This window comes from Cataglyphis hispanica, chromosome 23 (genome assembly GCF_021464435.1).
Source record: "Cataglyphis hispanica isolate Lineage 1 chromosome 23, ULB_Chis1_1.0, whole genome shotgun sequence".
NCBI classification, from domain to species: Eukaryota; Metazoa; Arthropoda; class Insecta; order Hymenoptera; family Formicidae; genus Cataglyphis; species Cataglyphis hispanica.
The window spans coordinates 3,937,927-3,955,626 of record NC_065976.1 but is presented as its reverse complement, the minus strand read 5'-3'; the positions used below and the strand labels follow the sequence as shown (position 1 = coordinate 3,955,626).

At 36.1% G+C, this 17,700-nt stretch overlaps 1 protein-coding gene across 3 annotated transcripts in view; it reads right to left on the bottom strand.

The window, feature by feature from the left end:
* Positions 1-6,040: 6,040 nt before the first annotated feature.
* The window catches only part of LOC126857852 (ELAV-like protein 3), a 60,474-nt gene continuing 48,814 nt past the window's right edge, over positions 6,041-17,700 (bottom strand). For all 3 annotated transcript variants that reach the window (XM_050607676.1, XM_050607688.1, XM_050607690.1), the window contains one exon: positions 6,041-16,104. Coding sequence is in view for 2 of the 3 variants with exons in the window: in XM_050607688.1 (XP_050463645.1) it covers positions 16,014-16,104 (91 nt within the window). In the remaining variant the exon portion in view is untranslated. The remainder of the gene's footprint in view (positions 16,105-17,700) is intronic.

Below are 17,700 nucleotides of genomic sequence, written 5' to 3'. Positions count from 1 at the left end.
ATCATCTCCGTATCAATTCGCCTAAGTTTGTCATCACTATAATCTCTCTTTTGTTCTCTATCACTCATTCATTCTTTCTCTCTCTCTCTCGTTTTCTTGCTCGCTCGGTCTCATTTGCCTTCTGAATTTTCGTAATTTTTTTTTTCTTTATGCAACACATAATGCGACTAGGTAGTACAGATTAATTAATAATTAATATCGTGTTAGTTATACAATAATAACGTATGACTAGACAATGCAAGATAATAATTATATCGTAAATAGTAATAATCATATTATGTGGATCGCAATTTATATCAACAATGTGGTGGCGCGCACGTGTTTCGAATAATGGTAATACGTCTAATTACCGTTTTTCCGTGTATGTATTTGCCCTTTGTGTGTGTGTGCGTGTTCCCGTGTGCGTGACTATTTCCTTCCCGCTTCCTACATACGAGATGTAATGTATGTGTGTGCAAGATAATATGTGTACGTGTGTGTTCCTCTTTCCCCTCGAATATCAAGTGTGGTCCATTGTTCTGTTCCCCTCGTATGCTACATCGTGAATGTGGGATTAAAGAAGAGGGAGTTGAAATGAAAAGATTATGGAAAAGATTTCGCAAAAGAAATTTCGAATAAGTGGAAGGGAAGGATTCCCGAATTCGAAATCTGCGGCTGACGCGTAATCGTAAAAAGGATCCCTTTCTTTCGTCCTGCTCTCACGATGCAACATTCAGTTTATACGTATATTTGTTTACATGTATATAGTCCGCATGTGGAAGCTTTCTGCGCGTTTATAGTTAACGTCGGTATCCCGATTAATCTCCTTAAGAGGTATGCGAATAAATGCGTCTATCGCGCGATAACGTGCGATTTCCGTCGAGAGAAATATTAATAAACTGTAAATACACGTTTATAATCCTTGCGCGCGATCCTACGTATACACCTCTACGGAAATAATGAAATCATTAATATATATCCCGATGAGAGAGATAAATGAATTATAGTATCAGCTGCGCGCGACACAATATCCCGCGAATAATCGACGCTCGTTAATCAATTATCGCGTTCGTCGCACGCCCCAATTATCTCGCAGGATAATAAGATATACGCAATGATGCAATAATAATATTCATACGATTGCATAATGTCGTTTACTAATAATATAATACGTAATAGTGTGACAATAATAATAGCAATAATAAGAAGGATAATAACACCAATATGTACGTGTGTATACAAAGTTCTGTCGAAGATACAATACGATAATATCTTTCTTTCTTTCCTTCCTTCTCTCCTTCTCTGTCATCACAATCTCAATTTCAATTACTCGTTTTTCCTATACATTGCTATACGTAATGGGAAAGTTTGTTTTCACGATTGCACAGGTAAATTAAAATCCTCGAAGGTGTAACGAGGAAAAAAGATTCGAGGCTCTCTCCGGGAGATCCTGAAAATCTATTCCTCGAGAGATTAAAAAAAAAATGTATCTGGAGAGAAACTCTTTCTTATCCTCATCGTTGAACGTCATGTAATGTCGACGCCCTTCGATGAATTTTACGGGAAATCATCGACGGACATCAATCTGCTCAGAGCTGAATTCAGGGTGCGATTTTGGAATCCAAAAATCGTGGATAAAAAAAAAAAAAAAAATTGACTGAAAGGATCTTTAGAGAAGGCGAGACTCTTCCGTAATATCCTCCTCTATCTTATCGCGAGATGTTCCACCAAGTGACTCAACACGTCCGGAGACGTATCGTTGTTTATCGGTTCTTTAATTATATATATATACAATATATATATACAAATAAAATATACAATATTTGTATATGTGTGTATATATATAAAATATACTAGTTGTGTGTAAAGATTTCCCGGGATGGCGCCCACGGGAATTTCGTTTAACCCATATTAATCCGATCTTGTCGCGTGACTTGCAACGTTCATTAAATTAATTATTTCAATTTATTTATTATTATAATTAATCTAGATATCTCCAGATTATTAAGGGTTAAGCTCTCCGTAAGTTTACAGATACTTTGAATCTCGTTCGATGATTAATCTCTGACGGTTTTATCAACAAGTTGAAAATACCGTATGTCACTGACTTTACAAACTATAGAATTAACAATGCAAAATGCTCCTTTTAGTCTGCGCGACGATCTCTTGCACAATATACAGAAGCATATTTTTTATATTCCCCTTTCGTTGAGCTATGATGTCGCGAAGCTAATTGCAGTAGTAAAATCGTGATACGGTCAGACATATTTGATAAGCCGTTCGCTTCCGTCCCGATTAAATCAAATCGATCTCCCCTCGTTCGTTTTTGCTTCGTGCGAGGCCTAAGGAGTAAAACCTATTTTTGAGAATCAATCTTGGTCATTAACGCTTTATTCTTATTTTCCGATTATCAAAAATTTCCTCATGCATCATTACTCACTAAATAACTTCATCAATCACACGTAACATCGACTTTTTCGACAAGTTTATCGATACTTGTTACTGTTTCAAAATTGATATCGAATCAATGGAACAATTCTCTTTAATTCTAAATCCTAATCCTTATTCTCTTCATCCTCGGTTCGTTTATTATAATCATTACGCCTTTTTTTTTTTCTTTTTTTTTTGATCACCCGTTAAACATCGAATATCGCAAAATTGGAAATGCTTAGGTCTTCGCGATACTATCGCTATTATTATCACTTGGAGTTTTTATGCAGTCCTTAGTGCGAATTGTCCGATTAGATTGGAAGCATCAAGAATTCACGCGAGATCCTCTTCCCCTCCCCTCCTTTTCGAAGATATAATCTCTCCCCTTCCTTATCTCCGTGGTCCAAAGCATCGATTGTTATTAATCAATTTAATGTGCAAATTTAATTTATCCTTTAATATGACGAAACGAAATGCTTCGTATTTTAAAATATAAGATTATATGCGATTAAATTAAAATTAAATTAGAGATAAAATTTAGCGATAAAATTTATAATTTTTTATCAAATTAATTTTTTTATGACTTTAGTAGATCTCGAATTGAACAATTTGTATAATGATTAATTTTCGTAATTAATTTTAAAGGTACAACATCAATTTTTTAAGAGAAACGATCTCATAATTGGAATGGAAAGAAATAAAATTTTACAATAATTTTGTGTGACGTTTACAGCAGAATAGATTAAATCCTATCGATTATTGAACAAAGACTCTCCGATCGATCCTTGTTCATTTTGTTTGCTCACTCGCGTTATCCTTTTTCTCGATATTATGCATGTCGCATAATACCTAACGTTATCGTTATCCTTATTATAATGTATAGCTATCGCGATTCCTCTTCCTTAATACCGCTCTTATTCGGTTACAGTAAATATCGCTATTAATATAATACCGTATAAACCCGTCATAAAATACATTACTTTATTTAGATCCGTGTGTATCTCTCTCTCTCTCTCTCTCTCTCTCTCTTTCTCGCTTACGGCATCTACAACGTTATCGTTTCGCTTTTTTTTCGCTATATACGTCGATTAATAGTTACTAGGAGTTGCGATAAGAGCATACCTAGCATCCAGCGGCGATCCTTCTCCCTCGATGCGTAAAAATCGAATAACCGCTTGATTCTTTTGCCTAATTGCCTAATTAATATCGAGGCATAGAATTTCTTTTGCATGCTGATGAAGAATTGGCATCGATCGATCGTTAAGTCGACTGATCAGCTGTTAGGACATTGCCAAATAAATTTCAATGAAAAATATCCAAAAAAAGGAATAATTATACGATTTATTGAAATTCACTCATAATCGAGATCATGAATAATTCTATTTAAATATAAGTTACACAAAAAGCATTAATTCATTTGTAAGTATACGATAAGTGTACGTCGGTAGAAACAATCGCGCGGAAAACACGTAATTAAGGAAACAATTAATTCTCATCGTAATCCGTTTATCGACTCGGGTCAAACAGCGGAAAAATAATGTCGTATTAAAGTCTCTTTAATCTTAACTGTTCGGCCTAAGTTCGTCCGTCACTAAACGAACGATCAATTATCGCCATGTGAATTTAAACTTTGTTTTTCGCAACAGTCTATTTCTCCCAGTACAGCGAGAGCCTTTCAGCAAAATTGATTTCAAATTATTTTTAATTATCATTATATATACCATCGAGATATATAAAGGATGTCCCAAAATTCTTCTTTAATTTTTTGCAATTATGTTTATATTTAGTATTTTTACTCAATATTATTTAACGATGAAATTTAAAAGATATATCTTAATAAAACTCTATAAATTTTTAAAATACACGCACACACACACACACACACACACACACACATATATATATATATATATATATATATATATATATATATACATATATATATATATATATTTATATGTACTGAAAAAGATAAAAAATTATATATAAATTTTTAAATCATTAACATTCAAAGAAATTATTGTAATTCAAGAAAACTCGACGAAAATCGATGAAAATCAGTGTTAAATTAAAAAAAAAAATAGTCTTGTTATTAGCGTGTCATTCGTCTTTCGGAATACCTTGTATATATCTCTTATCACATTATTCATTACATTGTGATATCTCACATATGTCGCGCCAATAAACAGACTGAGACGCAAGAAACTTTCCAGCGCACGTTCTGGAGCGATTAATTAGTCACGTAAAGCGACTAATTAAGCGGATGTTTAAGATCGATAAGCGAATCTATCGAGATGTTCATCGTACGTATTTTGCATATGTGCGTGATTAATCCATCCGTATTCTTGTCTCACATTAATCCTCAACTGATAACGCGGATTTTTTTTTATTTTTGTAAGCATTGCAATCAACATTAAAAATCTTCAAGGTATTTTCATAATTATTTCCGAAGAGAGGGTTGCTTTATACATTTTCTAATTTCTGTTAAAATATTATAAAATATTGTTAATCAATTATTTAATTGATGATTCACCAAAATTATTGGAAAAACTTAAACATATTGTGCGTTGCTCTCTTCGTCACGAGTCAAGGATTAACATCGTGGATAATCGTATGTGCAAATTGATCAGATGATCAAAGAATGGATAAATTTAGAAAAACAAAATTGACATTGGAATTTCCTTCATGACCATCCGTTTATAATTCGTTCGTGTGCGTGATTAACTTTCCACGTTTCTTCGTCTTCCGTTACGACTGATCGATGAAAATGTCGATGTTTTTAAGAGAAGAGTATTGAATATTAAATTTCAAAGAAAAATTAACATAAAAAATTCATTTTTTTTTTTTATAGATATTAAGAGAAATAATGGATATTAAGAAAAATAAATTTTCTGTGGAATTTTAACGGATATCATTTTACACACCTTAAATTAATTGATTTTTTTAACGACTAAAAGACATTGATTCAATTATGGAAGAATAATGAATTGTGCTATGATTCGAATAATATTTTCCCATGAACATTTTTCCATATCATGTCTATAATTTTCGTGTGTTGGCACTCATTTTCCTTCATTGATTGATAATTTGCAATTACAGAAAAGAGTAAGATATTATAGAATTTAATAGAAAGAATATTAAACGGAACCTATTATTTTACAGTGTGCGTGTTTAATTCCTTCCATTCTCTTCTCGATTATGTATCCATCGATTGATCGACATCGAACTGTCGGTTGCAACAAAATAACGAAACAAATCTTCACGTGAAAATGATTAAAAGTGCTGTGCGTGATTAAAGCCGACGATCTTTGATACTTTATTAATAACTCGATACTTACTAACGAAAACGAAAATGAGCAGATTGCACAAAAGTCTAAATTATTCAAGGAATCGTATATATTTCGTCCAAAGTTGCATAAACAGGTCATTTGTCTATTTACAGTTACGATTACCGTCGTATAGATGTAATTTACGAACAATCTTGAATTCTTCGGCGAGAAACAGTCTTATCGCTATCTCGCTTTCGCTCGCAAGATCGTGCGATCGAAAGTAAACAAAATTTTACTCTGTGCGTCTCGATCAATTTCTTTTTTCTATAATTTAGCGAAAAAGAAAAGTGTCTTTTTCTTTCTCTCTCTCTGACTCTCCCCCTGATTCATGCTAACCATAATCTCGCTCACGATTCATTTGTATGCTCCTCTTTGCTTCCTTACTCATTTCTTTTTTTTTTTTTTTCTTATAACATGGTTCGCCTCTGTTCGTCTATGTCGCGATTGGAAATATCCAAAACGGTAGTATTGCACTGCGTTAGCCTGCCTGACAATAATTTCTATGAACACTTATACATACAATGTTATATAATATCGTAATGGTAAAGTCGCTGGTAATCGTAATAGTAACACGAGGTCGTTGTGACGAAAACGACGACGACTACAACGACGGCTCGTCAATGTATACATCGGAAAATATCGATCGTGTCGACTATCTGTTTACACTGGTAACTGTCGGCTTGTTTATCTGGACGTTCTCCTTGAAACGTAACTCGCTCGTTGAAAAGTCAACTTTCATTTCAGTTATAGGCTTTCAATATTTTGGAATTCCGCCTGGCATCTGCATAAAATTAAACTGATATGCACTGATTGCATAAAACACTTGCTAGTGTTTTATGCAAATTAATAATCGTTGTGGATTAAATAAAAAAAGACGCTACTTAATTTAATAAAATTTAAAATCAAATAAATATATTATATATATTTATTATATACATAATTTATTTTCATTATTTAATATAATATAAATAGTTAATTATTTAATATAATATATTCAATATAAATTAATAGATAAATTAAATAAAGATTAAATAAATTGATTATAAATTATATATTTGAATTTAGAATTAAATTAGCTTTTCGATATTTATTTAAAATTAATATTAAAGGTGACAGATATAACTTTGTTACGTTTGATCAAGGAGGACTTCCTCGATTCTACTCTTCTTCCGGACAATGCCATTTTTACTCGAAAAGAAGAAATGTTTTTATCTTAACACTGGTGATATTCGTCTAACTTTCATTCGAACCCGTGTCGAAATATATGCGTTCTTTGTTATAAAGAGGATATCTTTGGCGGTAGTACGGTATATAATTCGAAATCGATAATCAAAAGCGCGTATATATATGTACATGTGTATATATATACGATATTTTCGCGCGGTTTTTTTTTTTTACGCAGAGGATTAATTGCACGCGTTATGGAATGTGCAATAATGTGTGTGTGAACGTCTCGTCTATTTCTCTCGAGCGTTATACGAATAAAATTAATTCAAATAATAGCAATATTATTCTGATAGAAACAATGTGAGAAATATGTGAGTAGTCATTAAAAAAAAAAAAAAAAATAGAAAAATAAAATCGTTTCAAATTACAATTACGATAATTAATCTGTTTGGAAAATCGTTTGCGGAATAAATAACTAAAATAAATAAATAAAAAAATGGAATCCGAGATCGTAGACGAGAGAAGGAAGTCTTTTATGTCGCGCGCAAAAATCCTCAGGATTCGGATGGAATGTTTCGATAGATCGATATTGGCCTCTGATCTTACTTATACAAGCACCTCGCAAATATCCCGTCGAAAAATTAGATACATCAATCCCATCCTTTCTAATGAGTCCTATAACTTTCGAAGTACTCTCTATATATTTTTTCTCGCGATAGTGAAGCGATTGATTTTCGGTGAAAACGCCGAAATAATCGCAACCTCGCAATTCGATCTTTCTCTTTTTAACGCGATTATACGAATTACAACGTTCCTTTGGAACCATTTTTCTTTTAATTATTATTCTATAATTCGCGATACACATGAGCTATTTGAATGAAAATAGGATCCGTTATCGATTCTCGCCGGTAGAATAAGATCTTAGTAGAGAATGCGAGATGAGCAATATATGCGTTCATTAAAAAAAAAAAAAAATGTCTCGATGAAAAATTCTAATCCGCGCAAATGATATACGAATACTATTTTCACCCATGCCTAGCGCGTCGGGAATCCAAGCGAGTATCTTGAGGACAATTATTCTACGCATACATCTCGAAGTAATAGAAATCCGTATGTTTTCAGCGTAATATTTAACGGTAAACGTGTAAACTCTTCGCTTTATAATTTATCGATTATCACGCGTAGCGTGATTGAACGGACTAGAGAACAGTCCGTGTTCAACGTTAAATCGTACGCTTCGATTGGGAACAAAGGATCGCTGCCGGGCTTCCTCGAAGTGCTCATGAGAACGTTCGTGAAGGAAGATTATCTTTAATTGGCTTTCAATTCTCGCGTTCACGCCAATAATAAGCATTCTGCTTCGAGTAACCTCGTCCACTCCCACGACTATGTGAATCGAAGTAAACCAGGACAAGCTAATCCCTTAATTTAAATCAGCCTGCCTAGAAGACAGAGTGATCGAGCATAATTTTAATTATCCTTGCAGCAACGCGATAAATCTCGTTTCGTTCGAAAAAGAAAGTTTCCTTCAAAAGAGACTTTTCTCTGACATCTGTCAAAGCAGTTCTCCCGCCATTTATTCCAGCGAGTCGGCCGAGATCGGCAGGAAAGCGAAGCGAAACTTTCATTTTACAGTTTTCTTTTTCCTCCCTCCAATAAAGCTTCCTTCGAATTCCATAGTCGACGAATATGAGTCGCTACGCGTAAGTAAACACATTGATTGTGAGTATGAGTAACCATCTCTTGTCGCACGAGCGCTTAACTAGAAACGTGAATTACGAAAATCGGTCGTTATGATACGAGATTCGGTAACAGTCTTATCGATGAGCGAGCGAATCTCGACGTCATCGTGATTCGGAAAGAAGACGATGCGATCGCATCGATTACTGATCGAGATGATCGCGCGATTAAAGAGTGACATAATAACGATATATGTCAGCTGATCGTTGTCACACGCACATGCGGGCTTGTCTTTCGTCATTAGCGACAGAACGATTGCGATCCTGCGAAATATATTGAATATTAGCAGCGTAATTTGCGAAATTACAATAATTTTGTCAAAATAGGGAGTGTTTACGACAAAAGCATACACACACAGCGGCGGCAAATTATGGCTGTTGCGTAAAAACGATTTAATTAGACCGCAGGGACGTGTGAAAACTGTGAGGAAATGTTTTTCGTCACGGAGGAGGACCCGACTTTTTTAAATAGAAGATTATAAATCGGAAGAACTCCCTCCCCCCTTCCCCCCCCCCCTTTTCTCCTCTTCTAACCCCGTGATGCACTGTGAAACTTGTCCCATTAAACGTACAACGAAAATCTTCGGGACACTCATTAGAGAATCATTTATTTTCGTTTACCTCGAAATTATTCGTGTTAATATCCGCGCGCTTGACTTTCCGTCTTGTAAATTTGTGTGCTTTTTTTTTTCCCGTTAAAGTTTAATAATTACATTTATATTTTTATACTGTTTATTTGTACGCGTGTGTCTGTCTGTGTATGTGTGGGTATGTCAGCGTGTCATATATATTGTGTCATTCTCGCCTCTTTGATGCCTTCTTTCGCTTGCGCTTCTCTTAATAGCCGTCAATCGTTTCTCTAGATTCTCTCCCGCGCTCTCTCATCCTCGCGCAATTGATTTTTGTTCTGTTTTTAGTATCACTATAGAGTTATCGTAATTAAATATTTATACACCCATTGACAGACTAGCTACCACGTTTTTTTGTCGTTTAAATATAGTTTCATAGATATTCAATTAATTTAATTAATTAATTAGTTATTATAAGTTATGAGATAATTAATAATTAGAATAATATATCAAAACATGTACAGAAGATTATAGATTACTTCTCTTTTCTCTCTTTCTCCCTCTCTCTCTCTCTCTCTCTCTCTCTCTCTCTCTCTCTCTTTCTCTCTCAACTCTTTTTATCCTTATGCTCTCTGTTTCATTCTCTAGACTGATGTGTTTCCTTCCTTCCGCTCTAATCTGTCTCTATTTTTCCCTTTTTTTGTTACAGAGTAGTTATCAGTTTTGTGGATCGTTGTGGCTCGCCTCGGAATAATTTCTCGAGTACTTTAAATATTTTCTATCTCATTCTCGCTCATTCTTTCGCTCGCTCGCATTCGCTCTCTCCCTCTCTCTCTCTCTCTCTCTTTCTCTCTCTCTCTCTCTCTCGCTCTCACTTGCACTCTTTTATTTGCATAATATCTGTTTTTTCTATCTCTCTCTCTCTCTCTCTCTCTTTCTTCCATTTCTTCGTCCGCATTTTTTTTAAATTAGTTAGTTTAGACAGTACATAAATACTTTTCATTTTTTTCTTAGTTAGGCCTACGATGAGCTAGAGTTGCTTTTGCTGTTTTTCCATCATGACGCCGTTCCCATCTCACGTTTCGCCGCGTCACACGCGCACGTTTCCGCATATACGCATGTCAGAAGTGCGTGCGTGCGTGCGCGCACGCCCGAGTTCGTACAAAAGTCACGCACCGTCCCTACTCCATTTCGCATTATCCAATTTTCAATTACCTACCCCTTTCGCAATATCGTATTGCCGATGCCGCAAGTGCCGCTTGCATGCTTTACGCAAAAAATCATTATAAAAATTTAATTAAATAAATAATTAAATTTATCAATCGCGTCATAAAATAAATTGCTATTTCATTTCAAAATAATTAATAGAAGATCAGGTTGTCGCACATTATAACTTGTAACATGAATGTGCAATTATCGAAACTTTTACGAGAATAGAAATTAAATCGGAATTGAGGGGTGTTAAAAAAAAATGCAAAAGGCGCTCGCGGGATCCACAAAGATGATGATTAAAGTTCGTGGATTATATATAATTCTCATTCTTTGATTAAATGAGAATTATCTCTCGAACGATAAGAGGGTGCCTGGATCGGAAGAAAACTGTCCCCTTTAGGGCGAGCGATGTTTATTCGATCATTAATGACGATATAATGATGGTACAATTACTCGAATGATATCTTACTCTCTCTTTCCCTTATATACGTTACATCTGTTTTTTTTTTCTTTTTTTCTTTTTTTTTTTTCTTTTTCGTAATACGAGGGAGGACGATTAATGATGAATCATGACGATGGGTGAATGAATCAATGACTGTGAGTCTTGTAATAAATTTATTATGCCGCATTTAATGTATGAAATGGAATAATGATTACGAATGTGTGTATGCGTGTATGTGTTTGTGATGATGTGTGAATGATTTGATGAAACATATCGTGGCATTTCGATGAGAATACATAATGGCGCGATGAGATGATCAATGGGTGAAAATCGAATCGACGAATGAATCTTTAAGCGGAAGTCTGAAATGATGAATGCCACGATTATGATGGATGACGATGCGATATTAATGACAATGATTTATGGACAATTTCGTGATTTACAACTAACAAACAAGTCGCCGTCCACATAATGACGACGTATTGTGCGTATTTTAGCATACAGCGACGCTACTTTGTTTGACATATTGGAAACAGTTTCGCTGAAAATCCTCGGACGAATTTTCCATCGCACACGCGCGCCTTCTCGGGTTGAAAATTACGACGGCCTTGAATTTTCAGCAAAACCATTCGCAAAACGATCCCATTACTGGAATCCCATCTCTATGACCGATTAATGTGGTGAAAAAAAAAAAAAAAAAGTCGGTTTCGTTGTCATTCGAAAAATTTCATTCTCAGCTTCGGGCGACTAATTTCGTCAATGACTGCCGCGATTGCGCTTAATTACATACGATTGGTTTCCATTAGGTTTAAATCATTCGGGCTGTCTTTTCGACGAGGCGCCAGTTCGCGAGAAAAGCTAATGTTTTTGACTACAGCACCACTTTTGAATTTTTCCCCGGAGCCACACCTCGACGAAATACTTTATATTGCACAATGTGAGGCGAATAAACATCGCGCCCGCTTCATTTCGATTAATCTCCCAAAATTTATGTATCGTGAAATATCAGCAATGAGATATGAAGAAAATTATGAAAAGATTAATGCGGCGAGTGATTAATGCGGCAGATAATTCAAATAATTATTATTTAATTTTTAATAATTATTAATAATTATATTCAAGCGAAGAGAGAAAATTAAGCAGAATCCTCTTTCATGAAATCCAACATCCGCGCATTGCTAATATTTCCAGGACGATCTAAGTACGAGGGTAAGAAGAAATTTATGTCATTAAAAATTTCGTATTTCTTGTATCAAAGAATATGAAGATTCTCAACGAAATTAATGGAACTCCCGAGAAACGGGCCCCTTAAATCTCACGAGCACGTAAACTCGAATCACACGATTTTCGGGGCTCTCGATACTATCCGTTTCCTTCGTCACCGCACCACCGTCGTCTTCCGGTCGGTTTGCCTTCCATCCGGCCAAGCCACCTCTCATCCCTCACTGCCGTTCTCTCCGCGAACAAATCCGCGCTACTCCCAAAGGATCCGTCGTCGAAGTGATCCCGAGGATCCGCTCCTAGAATCGCGCGCATCCCTCGGGGATTCCCCCGTCGACGACAGCAAATCCGGCCACTTCTTCGCTGACGAATCGAGCACAATAGGAAGTTCCCGCGAAACCGTACTTCACGAATACCCCGAAGAAGTCACGCCCAAGTTCAGTTCAATCGGGATACGTTAAAGTCGCATGGCGACAAAATCGTGCGAATCCAGGACGAAATCTATGAGATGAGACTCGGGACTTTGCAACGCGGCTTTACACTTCGGCGTGCGCATTTTATTCGGATACGATGCCGCGAGAACGTCCTAATAATAATCGCCATTAATCTTGCGATATTAATCTTCCGCCTATCCTGCCAATTTCCATCATCGCGCATCCGACAGACTAATTTTCCAACACGCGTTTTTCCGTTTCTCTCGCAATCTCTGCCCTTTCTTCCTTCCCTTCCTTCTCCTCTTTCTTTCTCTCTTCTTCTTCTTCTTCTTCTTTTTTTTACGAGTATAAGAGGGTACGAGCGCTAGTTAGTAGTACAATAATATCGATAATGCGACTAATGGTTAAATGTAAATCGTTTAATAAATGTAATATCGTTCGTCCATCGCAGAAATCAGTTAGAAACCGCGAATGTACCGATCTACTTCGAGGCTCTCGTCTCTTTCGAGATGTTGCAGGATATCCTTGATCCTGTGGTCGGGAAAGTCCTCGCGTCCTACGAGCGTGTCTGTGCGATCGACGAGATGCATGAGAGATTCGATCAAACTGCATTAAGAAATATGCAGAGCATGTATATCATTATCAAATCTTTTTACTAATTTTGGGACAAGAAAAAATCTTTAAAAAAGAAGTTTTTAACACAGACAGAAACTTGTTATATAAATTAAAAATTTGATAATCATGCAAATTAAAATCTTAAAATTAATTTTCAATTGAAAAAAATCTCCCTCACGATTCCTCCCTCAACAATCGCACAGATGAGGCTCGCGCGCGTTGCGTGTGTGTGGTAGTATACGTACTGTGTGTATGCGTGTCTGATTCCGCGTGTGTGTGTTTTTTTTTTACTTCCCCTTCTCCGAAGTCATCGGTAATTATCATACTCATTATCATCATCATCATCATAGCGATATAACTAACAACGATTATTGAGACATAAATACAATACACATAATGTATATCTAACGTAATAATCGTATGTAATATATTATATTTAAGTAGATTAGCGTGCTCATTCTCTCTTTCTCTCCCTCTCTTTCTCTCGCACTTTCTCTCTCGAACTCTCGCCTCTATCTCCTCTCACGTCCTTCACGCCAACGATAGTAAAATCTCATCCGAATCGTTGCGAGCGAGTCTGCGTCTCCCCTAAAAAAACGGGGTAGGGCTCGCACCACTTTTTCGATCGCCGCCCTTTTTTCCCGTCAAACGTATTTTCGCTTCCTTCTCAATCGCCTTGGTCCTCGCATCCGATCTCCCTCTTTATATCTTATGCCTTATATGTATCTCGAGCGCCTCTCTCTTAGACGATCGATCAAGATCGAGAAAGACGCCTTTCAGATTTTAATCACAAAAGTACTCGTCGATACTTAAAACGGATAAGTCGCTTGTTTATCCTCTCTGAATTATGTGATCGCGAAAGATACGCAAGTAACTTACTGCTTGACATCTTACTGGATTTGCCACAAGTTCGAATTCTTTTTATCCGATGTGAATCGTTCTCCAACGAGGATCCGTGAACCATATAATGCGTTTCATAACTTCGATGATCGTATCCGAACATTGCCCTTTCGTCAAGCATATTGAATCGATTTATAGAATTAATTTATCGAAGAACTACGTCCCCTCGCGAAGGATCGATATCGCGTACTATGAATATGTAACGAAACTATATTTATTTTTACAGTATCGTGACACTGAACTCGATCTGATTTTTTTCCACTTTATATGTCATCGAGTCATTCTTCTACAGTGCAATTATTTCGGTCGCGGGTCTTTTTGGAGAACATACATACTCCAGAAATATTAAATAGGATATTAATGACTAGATTAAAATTTGAAATTTATATACATATAATAATCTCTAATGCTAGCGTCCAATTATGCGCGTATTCGCGATTTGTTTATAATTCATAAATAGTATAAATGGAAGATTCATCTAACTCAACCAATTTCTTTATACTATTCACAATACACGCATAGTCTGACGCCAGCATTGTACGCATTATCGTGTGAACGCCGCCAAAGTTTCTAAAATATAAATTTTTCTTTCGTTCTGAAAAAGATGCCTGACGCGATTGTTTCTAATAATTATAATAAACAATTCGCGGCTCGCAAATGATCTGGTCGCATCATGGCGGTGTTCGCGAGATTCTACTAAATAGTAATTGCTATAATAATAAAGACGCTACGAACCAGGATCCATAAGCGTGACGCGTGCATCGAGATCGAGCGGCTCGTCGATTACATCGCTAATTAAATCAGTCTGTAACTCGTGGAATGCCGGAAAGAAGAGATCGTGGAATGTCGATGAGAGTGGGGTGGAGGGATAAATCGGTGATATAACGGGAGATGGGGGGGATCCGGTGAATGTGTATGGCAACTGAAACATTTTTAATAGAAATAAAACAAACGACTTGTTTGAACCAAACACAAATCAGTTTAATCCTTAAATAAAACATAATAGTTATGTTATTTAATAATTTTAATTAAATAAATAAATAAATAGTTGGTAAGTATAGTAGTATGGTGGTAACAGCAAGTAGTAGCAATGTAATAGTTATAGAGCGGGTGGTAGAAAGTGGCGACAGTAGAGCGATGTTAAAGTGAGCAAGTGAAGAGTGACTGTAAAGTATAATATCTTTATAGCCTCTTCTCTACAAGAATTAATTAAGTAATGAGGCGTTAGAGGTTACACGTAGTTACTAGACAAGAGACACAGAAGATATACACGATCATTAGTAATAATAATAATTAATAATAATAATAATAATAATAATAATAATAATAATAATAATAATAATAATGAGAGACGATGACGATAGCGATAATAATATAGTAACCAGAATAATAAGTCTAATCATAATACGGTAATAATGAGAGAAGGAGAAGAATAATTGTTATAATGGCATATATATATATATATATATATATATATATATATATATGTATGTATATATATGTGTATAATCGTACACAATATGAGAAAAACGTCCGGAAAAATGGACGCCTCGCTGATATCGAGAGGATGCTGCGAGAGGATGTGTGAAGGATACGATTCATCTCTCACGTATCCATGCTCGTATTATATAGCTACCGGCCATATGCACATTTTTAAATGGCATTAACGCATGTTCGTCAGCATTCGTCATTTAATTCTAGTGGCGACTTATATGCGCGACAAACACACAAAGTGTATCTCAAATCGCTTATAAAACTCACTGTTCGCTTCTTTTAAATAACGCAAATTAAATCGAAAAACTACTTCGTACTATTCGTACAAACATTACCGCAATATATTTGCAACACATCCATATAATAGCGTTGTAATAATCAGAAGTGATGAGGAGGAGACCAATCGTCGTTTCGAACATCCTCTGATCAGCGAGTTACTAAGTTTGCGTGTATGCGACGACGTTTAAATGCTTGTCGACGCTTCAATTTGCACTAATGTTCGAGATCCTGCCGCCTCTCGCCGAGACCCGGCGTCCTTCATCGAGCAAGGATTCGCGCGCGAATCGACGACGGCTGTGAATAAATAAAGCAATATCTTAGAAAAAAAAAACCACAATGCTCGCGTGTGGGAGCCGCGAGAGAGACTTTTTCTGAGAAGGGGGTAGAGGGGTAAACAGCATCCTCCGCACCCTCCCTCGCATCTTCCCCGACTCCCGGACTAGACACAAAAAGGTACACATAAATAGAGAACAATATACATGTATTAACGCGCCCCGTTTTGGTTTCTTTGACTAAATCTAGCCCTTAATCGAGTGTCGCCTCGCTTGCAATTAAGTACATGCGATCCGCGATATTCTCACGCTTGCTGTTTCGCGCATTCAGAGATCCGTCAATCGCTTAAAAGTCATTTCGTGAAAATCACGATCGCGGTCAAGAACTATCTAACAACTGTGAAAAATCGCTTGCGGGAAAAGCGGGTATAGGAAATCGCTTTGGAAAAATAATCTCTTTACGGTCAGTGATTATCCACGTGATTGTGCGTGGAAACATATCATTGGATCAAAGAGAGTCATTTTGGGAAAACGGATTTCAGCTATTCACAGTTGTAGAGAATGTCCTTGAGATGCGCACAGAATGAGAATTAAAGTACTTTAATAAGAGTAGATAGAATCGCTTTAAGATACAATTCTGTCTAGATCATCCGTTCATAATAAATCTATTCACGATGAAAATAGACTGGATCAATGATTACGCTGCGCTAAACAAACGTGAGTAACCCGCTCTTGTGTCGTTTCACTTAACCGCACTCGTCATCGCGTTCGCCTCCAATTTCCCCATCGTTCGCTGCTAAGCATTTATCCTCTTTTGCGCGAAGAGAGCACGTAATATCGCGCACCAACGACGCGTCAGTTTGCATATAGACTAGATGCGTAGTTTTTTTAATCTGACCTCAGATCATATGTTGACCGATTCTGTCGTTAATCCGTGTATCACATACTCGTGTGCACCATCCTCGAAGAATATCTGCAGAATATCTTTCCCCTTTAGATTTCAAGAGTCCGAAGAAAATTAAATCCACGCGCAAATATATAATTGTTTCTTCGATAATATTGATTCTCACACTACTTTACAGGATAGAAACGAAATGACGAATGTCGTAAGTGTATGTATATATATATATATATATATATATATATATATATATATATATATGTATAAGTGTATATGTTTTTTTTTTCTTCTATTTTAAAGAACATTACCATTTGCATTGATGATCAATTGCATAATGTCTACATTTTCCATCGAAACGTGCAATACTGATCGACGACTAAAATCAAACGTGATGCTGCGATTATGCGCTTCAATATTTGTATCTGACATATCATAAATGTAAAAGTTATAAATATACGCGAAGATTAAAGAAGTATTTTTTTTCTTTAATTTTCAATTGCTCTTAATTTCTATCAAAAAGACGAGAAACCCGTTCTTGAAAGATCCATCGCGTTCGCGCACAAGAATCTCTCAGAGATTGTAAAAGGATCGATAGCCGTGAAGCTGCGAAACGTCGTAAAAAACATCCTCTAGGACGGTGCACCTTTGCGGAGATTTGTCGAGGGTTAGAGAATTCGATTCTGCGAAAGAGCCTTTTTACTACCTAATAAGTACGTT